The sequence below is a fragment of the Gekko japonicus genome, unplaced genomic scaffold, assembly GCF_001447785.1.
Source record: "Gekko japonicus isolate JY-2015 unplaced genomic scaffold, Gekko_japonicus_V1.1 scaffold26, whole genome shotgun sequence".
NCBI lineage: Eukaryota > Metazoa > Chordata > Lepidosauria > Squamata > Gekkonidae > Gekko > Gekko japonicus.
In genome coordinates, this window is record NW_015174844.1 from 1,858,830 (window position 1) to 1,869,381 (window position 10,552).

Consider the following 10,552-nt stretch of genomic DNA (forward strand, 5'->3'; position numbering starts at 1 on the left):
CTCATCTGTTGGATATTTTTATTTCGTATATGTACATGTGTGAAGGGTACAAAATACATGCTGTGGGGTAGCTAGGTACTGTTTCACTGAAATTCGTGAGATTATTTTAGAATAGCAATGAGCTACAGCTCAAAGTATTAAGGCAATGGCTGGAGAAATCCAGTCCTTCCACAAATCTGCTTCTGCAACAAAATAAAAGACACTTTATATTTATTTAATTTGAAACATTTCTATCCCACCTTATCTCCTTAGACTCAAGGCAACTTCTTTATCTTGCACTTTGCTGGAAAATTACCATAATAAGACAGCATTACCATAATAAGACAGCATATTTATATTGGATATGAGGCTACAGATGGTTTTGTTGTTGATTTTGTTGTTTTGTGTGTGTTTTAAATTTTAAAAAATAAAAATTTAAAAAGGAACATGAGGTATGCTTTTTTAGTGTCTTTCTTGTGGCTAGTGTTTTTATGCAGCTGAGCATGAGACTATGTGGATGTGGAGTAAAATTTCCATACAATCTGAAAACTCTGGATATGGGGAACGCTGTAGTACAGACTTCCAGCTGCAGGTAATTTTGTTACCATTTGTACATGTTTTTGGTTTTCAATGACAGCAACATTATGATGCATCTCTTATTACTATGCTGTTTTAATGAGGATAATACATTTAAATGGTTCATTTTATTGTATGCTGCGGCTAAGACTGGCATGTGAGAGCCAGTGTAGGACTAGTATCTGAGAGACCAGGGCTCGGACCCCCACTCATGCCATGAAAATTTCTGGGCAGCCTTGGCCCTGTCACGCTCTCTCTGCCTAACCTACCTGCCAGGGTGGTTGTGAAGACAAAATGGAAGAGAGGAGAATGATGTAAGCTACTTTGGCTCCCCATTGGGGAGAAAGGAAGGATATAAGAGAAATAAATAAATGTGCAAGATACTGTAATGGATCCTGACTGGACCATCTAACTTTCTCTTTAGCTAATTATGTACACTTTATGTAGCCAGATTCACACTGACAGGTGGGTCCGGCTGTTTTCAAGTGTGTACAGGATTGTGCTTGTGCACAGGACTGCAGCCTTCAAAAAGAAGCTCCAAAGGCGTCACTTCTTTGTATCCGAGGCAGTAAGCCCTCCTGGATTCAGTGCGTCTTACCACTAAGAGTCAACATCCACGGCCTCCCCGCAGTTTACGGTACTGCTGGGCAAGCTTCGTATTTACGGTAGCGGGGTGGGTGGGGGGGGAGGGGTGGAGGAGAGGCGCGGCTATATTAAGAGCGCGGCGGAGGCGGGGTGAGCACAGCGGTGCGTGCTCGATCCCGCGAGGCGCGTTCACCGTCCCTGCCTCGCGAGCCTCGGTGAAAGGATTTGGCGCCCAGGCGGGTCCCTTTCTGCAGCTGCCGCAGCCGCGCGATCCAGCCACCTCCGCCCAGACCGCATCGAGTCCCTGCAGCCGTCGCTATGAGCTGCTCGCCGGTGAACGTGAAGAAGTTGAAGGTGTCGGAGCTCAAGGAGGAGCTGAAGAAGCGGCGCCTCTCAGACAAGGGCCTCAAGGCCGAGCTCATGGAGCGGCTCCAGACCGCGCTCGACCAGGAGGAGGTCGGCGGAGGAGGCCTAGGGAGCGGCGAGCCCGGCAACGGCAACCTCGAGGAGATGGGGGAGGCCGCGACGGGCAGCGCCCAAGACCAGGCGTCGGGAGGCGGAGGCTCCGGCCAGGCCGCGGCCTGCGACGACGATGAGGAGGCCGAGTTTGGCGCCGGCCAAGAGGAGGAGGAAGAGGAGGGCATGGAGCTGGGCGAAGAGAACGGCGAAGGGACGGCCGGCGGCGGGGAGGAGGAGGAGGCGGCCGAGGACCTGGAGGACGACGAGAATGGCGACGACCAGGGCTTCCAGGAAGGGGAGGACGACGAAGAGGAGGCCGCCGCCGCCTCCTCCTCCGAGGGGAACGCCAACGGCCACGGCTCGCAGCAGAAGCCGCAGCCGCCGCCGCACGGAACTGCGGCCAAGGAAGGGCCCGGGAAAAGTGCTGGCGGGGCTGCATCGGAGGCCTCGGGTTCGAACCCCGCTCCTTCGGCCCAGGCCGGCGCGAAGCAGGTTTCGCCCGCGCAGCAGCAGCACCAACAAAAAGCGGGAGGAGGGCCCGCTCGCCAGGGAGGTGAGTAGTGCGTGGGACCCGGATGGGCGGCGGCAGTTGGTAGCCCAGGAGCGGGGTCAGAGCGCGCCGCCATTTTTTCCCCTGTCTGGGGCGGGAGAAGAGAGAGCTAGAAATGCCTCTTGGGGGATTTCCAGGCCTTACGTGTCGCGTGTCTCGTGGGGGGAGGGGCGCCTGCGCCATTTTTCGATCGTCGTGAGGAAGGGGCGCGTGGGGAGGGGGAAGGGCGGCTCTCAGGCGCCGCTGGGGCGCGCTGTGGAACGTGCAAGAGAACGTTTGTGGTGGTGTGCGTCACATCCGCTCGGAGGGCCCTGCGGGCTTGAGTTAAAGTATTGAATACAATGGAGGTCTCCTCGGGCCTCGTGTTGCACAATCCTTTACGTTTAAGGATAGGCGGGCCTTTTTTGAGTTGTAGTTGGGTTTTCGCCACTGCCTTTGAGATTCGAAATCGAAAGCCCTAGATAGCCGATAGACCGACGGAAATGCAGATAGTAGGTATCGCTATTGTTAATGCGACGCCAAAAGGGTTTATAGCTATCGCTGTGAGGTTTCAGTATTACTTAGTTTCCAACGTACTTTTCCCTCCCACAATATTAAGGAGAAGCTAAAACCGAACAAAAATCTAGTGAAAAGAAAAGGGGTGTGAAGCGGCCACGTGAAGACCACGGGCGAGGGTATTTTGAGTATATTGAAGAAAACAAGTACAGCAGGTAATTTCTTCATACGTTTGTTTTTGTGAGAAGCTCTATAGTATCTAGATCTATTAAATTTATCTAAGATTAACTTATTTTACTTGGTCAGGGCCAAATCTCCCCAGCCACCTGTTGAAGAGGAGGATGAGCACTTTGATGACACAGTGGTTTGTCTTGATACTTGTAAGTATAAAATGTGCTCCTGGATCTTTAACATGCTCCAGTAAGATTTCAGCCTTTTTAAAATACTGTGTTAGGCATACTGTTATATGGGAGGCATGTAATTCTTGCTCTACTTTTAAACCTACTACTCTTACTACTCTTTAAGTTCTTTGTCGTGTGAGAAATTGAAATCTCCAAACAATGTGTGTGCTTGGCCACTCCATGGTTCAAGCTTTGTGCTCTGTTCTTACAGAGTAATAAGTAAGTCAGAGGGAACACTTCTTAATTCAGTTGTACCTTTAAAATGAAAAGGTGGTAATGAGGAATGTGGAGAACAAGATGCTATCAGCAACAGTTGGAGCATTATATAAAATCAGGGGGTGGGTGAACAAATACAGTTCAGTTCAAATCTAGTATTGGGTTGTGTTAGTAGGAAGTGGTAGGAAAATAATTTTAGAGACTCGATTAAGAACACTTCGTTAGTGTTATAATTTTCAACTATTCACAGCTAGGTGGTTTTTATGGTTAAAGTTTGTATTAACCCAGCTGTAGTTAAACCTTGACGTTGCATGGATTTTAATGGAAGAATTATGTTTGTTTATAATTTTTAACATATTTCATAAGAGCTTTTTGATTGGAACATGCACGTGAATAGGAATTTAGGTAGGTTTTCATTACTAACATAGACTGTAGTAAAAGATGTTTGCTTTGCAAATAATGTTCAAAAAATTTTTTTCTTGAAAATAGAGGTTTGATAAGATTGTGCTATAGATTATTATATAAAATAATCTTATTAAAATGCTCTTTGTCCAGTATATTTTCAAAGTCACTTACAGTAGAGTAACGAAAATATAATAAATTTGGCACCCTATAATAAATATAATAAATTTTCAGTCATTCTGGTCTTTTCAAAGGTTTCATTCCAGTATTTAGAATTGTGACAATAGTGTAATAGTGAAATGTGCCCCAGATAATTTTTTCATATAACTTGGGCTGATATTTGTGTCTCATGACATTTTCATGTTGGCAGCTGTGTGGTACTGTCTGGCAGAGCACTTCAGGTATTTATAGTATTAATCAAGCCGGCTCCGGTGGTTAGCTGAAAGCCTTTATGTAACACATTTTGAATAATCTCTTGAAGTACGGAGATATTTGTAGTCTGTGTTGCACCCTGAACTTGCTAGACACTGTTGCCTTAGAGCCAACTGATGTGCCCAGTGGTTCGATTAGATATCATCCTTTTAAAATCCCGTTCTCCAAGGAGCTCAGTATGAAAAGATGAACTTCCCTCTTTTGTTTGTTTTCCTCATAACAACTCTGTGAGGTAGATTAGGCTAAGGGCACCCAGTCTCTTTTGTGTGTGTTCCCCGCCCTAGTTTTACACACTGACCAATCACTTTTTAACGCTCAGTTACAATGAGCATGCTTTGTATTTTTAATGAAGTTTCTGGATTATTTGCCATGTTGAGTGGTGCTCCATATGTTCATTTAATCACAAGTATTTTGCTGCTTATATGCTTGTAATGCCTGTAGGATGTATTGGAGTGGGTTGCAACTATGGCTTTTGTCTCTAACAGATAACTGTGATCTACACTTTAAAATTTCAAGAGACCGTTTTAGTGCTTCCTCATTGACTATGGAAAGTTTTGCTTTTCTTTGGGCTGGAGGGAGAGCCTCATATGGAGTATCCAAAGGAAAAGTCTGCTTTGAGATGAAGGTATTCTAGATTAGTCCTTATGACTTTACTGTACATAATAATGCTTTTGAAATTCGTTCATTTTAGCTATATATAGTTCACAACAAATGTAGGTATGGGTCTAAAAGGATCTGCTGGTTTGTGTATGCAGCAAATCTTAACTGGAAATCTTAATGCTGCAGTGTTTAATATTCAATTAAATCTATCAAACAATGAGAAAAGAACTGTTGTGCTATTGACAATTTAAATCAGAGTTTGCAAGTAGGTTTCCTATTATGATAGGTAAAGTACTATTATTTGTTTACCTCTTTGAAAAGTTATTCAGGTGTGTTATGGAAGGCTGAATCTAGTACATATAGTTAAACTGTTTGGAAAAGTTTTAACTTTTCTGTGGTTATGGGTTGTATGCAGCTATTGTTTTTTGAACAAATAGGTAACTGAGAAGATCCCTGTTAAGCATCTGTATACAAAAGACATTGACATACATGAAGTAAGAGTTGGCTGGTCACTGAACACAAGTGGGATGCTACTTGGTAAGTGTTTTTCCTTGCCTCTGCTGTCTGCAGAATAAATATGAAGAGCTATGGTTTCTGTAGACTTGAGTGCTTATTTTTGTATTGCTGTAGTTCTACTTATGGCATTACAGGCATTCACTTCATGTTCCTTAATGGTTCTCTTAATTTTTTTCCAGCGCTTTGCCTGTTAATTATTGTAGATCAAAGAAGGCAATCCAAGACGTATGGAGCTGTTCAATGACACGAAGCCTGCTTTAAAACAGCTTGTGTGAAATCTTTTGAACATCTTTTGTATACGAAAAGCTATCTAAGCTCTCATGGCATACCAGCTATAGCCTGGTGGTAGCTACAGGACAGTGTGTTTCTTAGGATATCAAAGTGGAACATTCTTAAAGATGCCTAAGTAGAGTGCACAACTGTCTTCATTCTCTTGCCTAGCCTTAGTTCCACTGATTCATCCACTAACTTGTGAAGCCTTTTTGAAGAGGGAATAGGATTGGCAAAGACATGCTTGTCTGATACTGGTGAGGGTGAAAAAGTAAACATGCTCCTGGTGGACGGACTTTGCAAAACAAAGTGGAGGTTGAAGGGCTTGCCCACTGCTGTACTACTAACCAACTGTCCGTCCTTCCCTTCACATGGCCCATCTGCCCATAGGCACTAAGATTATACAGTGCAGTATGGGAATCTGGAGGAAAGAAGATAAGAGAATCATGAAATAGCATGTCCGCTGTAAAAACATGTTTTTTATATTCAGTTGCTGCCATGTATGATTAGGAGACGTTTAAAGGAGTACAGTAAGAAAAGGATTAATTAAGAATTGAAATCAGTCTTAACTGTACCTTTTTATATTGTCAGGTGAGGAGGAATTTTCCTATGGATACTCTTTAAAAGGAATAAAGACATGCAATTGTGAGACTGAAGACTTTGGTGAAAAATTTGATGAAAATGATGTGATCGGATGTTTTGCTGTAAGATTTCATTTTTTGCTTATGAAATAAAATTTCAGCACTGTTACTGCTCACTATACATACTGTAACTTTAACGTTAACAATGAATTTGTTAGCTTTCAAGATTAGCATTGTTATAAGTTGGATTTTTAAAAGAGGACTATAGTAATATCTTGGGGGAAAATTTCAAACTTAATACTGGAACATGTGTTGCTATAAAAGTTGTAATGATTTTTGCTTTGACAGAATTTTGATGGTGATGAAGTGGAACTCTCTTACTCAAAGAATGGACAGGAGCTTGGAGTTGCTTTCACAATCAGTAAAGAAGTTCTTTCTGAAAGGCCCCTTTTCCCACATGTTCTCTGCCATAATTGTGCAGTTGAGTTCAACTTTGGACAGAAGGATGAACCTTACTTCCCCATACCAGAGGGGTACACCTTCATCCAAAATGTTCCCCTGGAGGATCGAGTTAGGGGACCCAAGGGACCAGAGCAGAAGAAAGAATGTGAAGTAAGTAAGGGTTCAGCATGCATTAATATGTGAATGCCAAGTCGTCATAGATGTTTCCCCTAGTGTTAGAGAATGGTTTATGGTGGAGTCAGCTAAAGCAAAGTAGGGGTAAATAAGTTTGCCTGCTGGTGTTCCTGATGCAGAATACACCATTTTAATGGCTCCATACTCACATTAGGTGATAATGATGATTGGCTTGCCTGGAGCTGGGAAGACTACTTGGGTTACCAAACATGCAGCAGACAACCCTGGGAAGTACAACATTCTTGGGACAAATACTATTATGGACAAAATGATGGTAAGTAGTTAATTTTGCTAAACTAGTTACTTTAGCAGGTACCATTAGACATTTTGTTACTTTAATGATTCTGTAAAAAATATTGAACCTATTTAAAATTCTCATGTTGCAACAGTATGTTGACTACTGAAAGACTCTTGTGAGGTAAAATGTTGGAAATCCACCCCCCCCCCCAAACTTAACTCTGAAACTGCAATACTGAAGCTGAACCAAAATTGCTCAAAATTGACTTTGAAATGAAACTATCTCCTCTATTTGAGATTAGCATAGTATATCAAATAGTAGCTATAACATGAAATCATGCAGGAAGGTTATATAGACTAATTTAAAATGAGACCTCATTGGACTTTTAAAAACTAATATCTTGTAAGATAGAAGGAAACAATAAGAAAGGAAAGTTAGTGCAGGAGAATAGTGGCAATCAGCACTGGGCAGTTCTATTTCTTTTTTAGGTTGCTGGTTTTAAGCGGCAGATGGCTGATACTGGAAAGCTTAATACACTGTTACAGAGAGCACCACAGTGTCTTGGCAAGTTCATTGAGATTGCTGCTCGTAAGAAACGGAATTTCATTCTGGATCAGGTATGGGGGCAAAAATTAATTTTTTATTTACAGAGTGTATCTTAAGCTACAGTTGTGTAAGGGGGTGTAGGTTCTAAACTTCAGTGGGAGAAAATGTGAATTTGAGGTGTAAAGCTGAAATTACAGTTGTGTTGTACTGATGTTTGTAATGTATTTGAAACCGGGGAGAATGGTTACCCTAGAATCTAGAGCCTAACTTGTACGTAACGTCAGTGTAAAAAGTCATTGCATTATACATGTGGAGGTGAAAGCTAAACACACTAATTTAATTTAGTTCTAACAATGACAGCTACGTGTAGTAAGTTACTGCATTTTTTTCAGACAAATGTGTCTGCAGCTGCGCAGAGGAGAAAAATGTGCCTGTTTGCAGGCTTCCAGCGCAAAGCAGTTGTTGTTTGCCCAAAAGATGAAGACTACAAGCAAAGAACACAAAAGAAGGCAGAGGTGGAGGGAAAAGATCTTCCAGAGCATGCAGTGCTCAAAATGAAAGGCATGGAACATAATCTATACTGTGTTCTAGGATGTTGAGTATCTGTTTAAAGGAATAATGTAAAATCTAAGGATTCAAAATTTCTTGCCTTAAAACAGTTAATGCCTCTTTAAAAAAAACTGGAAGACTTCTGTAACTTTGTAAGACAACACTATATTGTGTTCCCTCTGCTGCAGCCCTTAATACTACTCAGTCATGATATGCTTCATGCAGATGCACAAAGCTGTCTTGGCATAAAGTGCCCTAGTAAACTAAGCTGAACATATTTAGTAGACATGTATTCCCAGTACAACTTCATAGGGAGAATGTATCATCAAAAACTCTGGACTCCTAGCATCTTGAGTGACCATTACTTGTCTTGCATTCTTTATATAGGAGGGGGACTTTGGCTTATTTTGATGATTTAAGAAATAGATACTGAATGTTCAGGACTCTCTGTTATAGGAAATTTTACCCTGCCAGAGGTGTCGGAATGTTTTGATGAAATAATATATGTAGAGTTGCAAAAAGAAGAAGCCCAGAAACTCTTGGAGCAGTACAAAGAAGAAAGCAAGAAGGCCCTTCCACCAGAAAAGAAACCAAACACTGGTTCAAAGAAAAGTAACAAAAAGAGTGGTAAAAATCAGTTTAACAGAGGTGGACAGAGAGGACGTGGTGGATTTAACATGCGTGGCAACTTCAGAGGAGGAGGTAGAACCTACTTACTAAGTTTTGCCTCTAATACATTCACAGGGTTTTAGTTGCTCAGTTTTCAGAAGGGATGTGGTGAGAATACTCGTGAGGTGAAAGTAGTGGCATTCTACTTTAGTGTAGTGTATAGGTAGGCAAATGGAACAAACGTGCTAATAGAAGAACATGGGAAGTATAGTTCCATAGGAGTGCAGGAAAAGTACCAGGTGTGATATTTGTTGGGAAACCCCAACATCTTAATCATATTATGCTCCTTTTAAAAAGCCACTAATTAGTTGTTATGGGTGTGAAGAGAAGCTTGAAACTGGCCATAACTGCTGAAGTTTTAGAATAACTAAAACTACATTTTAGTAGTTTGAAATACGGGTTGCATAATAGCTGCTTACTTGTGGCACTAAGTTCTAGAGCTGACTGAGTTTGGGGTATAATAAGATGCAGTTTATCAGATGACATTGACTTCCCCAGGATTCAGATCCTGACCTCTAAGTATTCATTATTTATTAGACCGTCCTGGTTTTTAGAGTAATGTGGATAAGGAAAGTATTCACTGTCATTGGTCCGGTATTGCTGTTGAAATGAATGTATCTCCACAGTCCCTGGAAATCGTGGTGGATATAATAGGAGAGGTGGCAATATGCCCCAGCGTGGAGGTGGAGGCGGTGGTGGCGGCAGTGGTGGAGCAATAGGTTATCTGTACCCTCGTGGACCTGTCTTTCCAACCAGAGGTGGCGGTGGAGGAGGTGGCTACTCAAACAGAGGAAATTACAACAGAGGTGGAATGCCCAACAGAGGGAACTATAACCAGGTATTGTGTCCGGGAATGTAGCACTTCAGTCTCTTTCAAAGTTTGCATTGCCTTTCTACTAGCAATCTGAAGCTTTATATTGCTATTTTTATGTGCATCACCCAGTATTCCCTATCAGAGAGGAACTCATTGTGTCCACACCTACCTAGCTGAAGTTGTATACCTGCAGGTGCTTGGCTCATTCATTGGACTTTGCTAAACTTAGGGGCAAATGGAAGTAGCTTAGAGTATGGTGTGGGTGGAGAAGTTGTGGGTTCAAACAAAGCATGGTATTGAAAAAAACGTCTTTCAGAATGCTTAAAAGTCCCATTTCCCCCCCTAGGAAGCACAGCTATATGAGGCTTGGCTGTATTGCATAATCTCACACACAGCCTGCTACGGCAACAAAATGCATAAAATACTTCATGGAGGAATGAATTCTGCACTAATCCAGTTTCTTCCTGCCTGGTTCTAGATACTCAGGAAAAGTGCTTAACCCTGCCATCTATAAAAGCTTTAATGCTGTAGGAAGGATAATCATTCAGAAGTGCTTTAATAAATGATAAATCTCGATAGTTGGGATTATTGGCAGTTAAATTTCCTGACATGAGGACTTCAGTTAAGGCAGCAAATGCCGATCTGTGTGTTTGAACATGTCAATAAGCTGAATTCCATATAAATAAGAACCTTGGATATGCTGACCAGTTTGGCTGAACAGTGGCTGACAGATTTATAGTTTGCAATGAATGCAGTTAGACTTTACACGTTAAATAACTTTTTGACTTGCTTTATTGCAGAACTTCAGAGGAAGGGGAAATAATCGTGGCTACAAAAATCAGTCTCAGGGCTACAACCAGTGGCAGCAGGGTGTAAGTAACTTGAATAAAAGTTACCTTTCATGATAGGAGTGTAATCTTCAGGGCTTCAGTTTAACTGTTTAATACCTTTTTGTAAGGTTTTGCATTTCTTCAAGCATTTCTTCCAGCTTAATTGAAAGCTAGATATAAGAATACTATTAAGACAGATTTAGTTGAA

General features: G+C 42.0%; 1 protein-coding gene across 1 annotated transcript in view; it reads left to right on the plus strand.

Moving 5' to 3' along the window:
• Nucleotides 1-1,314: 1,314 nt before the first annotated feature.
• The window catches only part of HNRNPU (heterogeneous nuclear ribonucleoprotein U (scaffold attachment factor A)), a 10,601-nt gene continuing 1,363 nt past the window's right edge, over nt 1,315-10,552 (plus strand). The window contains exons 1-13 of the mRNA XM_015424435.1: nt 1,315-2,152; nt 2,748-2,859; nt 2,951-3,024; nt 4,581-4,720; nt 5,133-5,232; nt 6,073-6,185; nt 6,411-6,674; nt 6,853-6,972; nt 7,425-7,553; nt 7,875-8,043; nt 8,488-8,733; nt 9,327-9,538; nt 10,315-10,386. Of these exons, the coding sequence (XP_015279921.1) occupies nt 1,459-2,152; nt 2,748-2,859; nt 2,951-3,024; nt 4,581-4,720; nt 5,133-5,232; nt 6,073-6,185; nt 6,411-6,674; nt 6,853-6,972; nt 7,425-7,553; nt 7,875-8,043; nt 8,488-8,733; nt 9,327-9,538; nt 10,315-10,386 (2,445 nt within the window). The 5' untranslated portion in view covers nt 1,315-1,458. The remainder of the gene's footprint in view (nt 2,153-2,747; nt 2,860-2,950; nt 3,025-4,580; nt 4,721-5,132; nt 5,233-6,072; nt 6,186-6,410; nt 6,675-6,852; nt 6,973-7,424; nt 7,554-7,874; nt 8,044-8,487; nt 8,734-9,326; nt 9,539-10,314; nt 10,387-10,552) is intronic.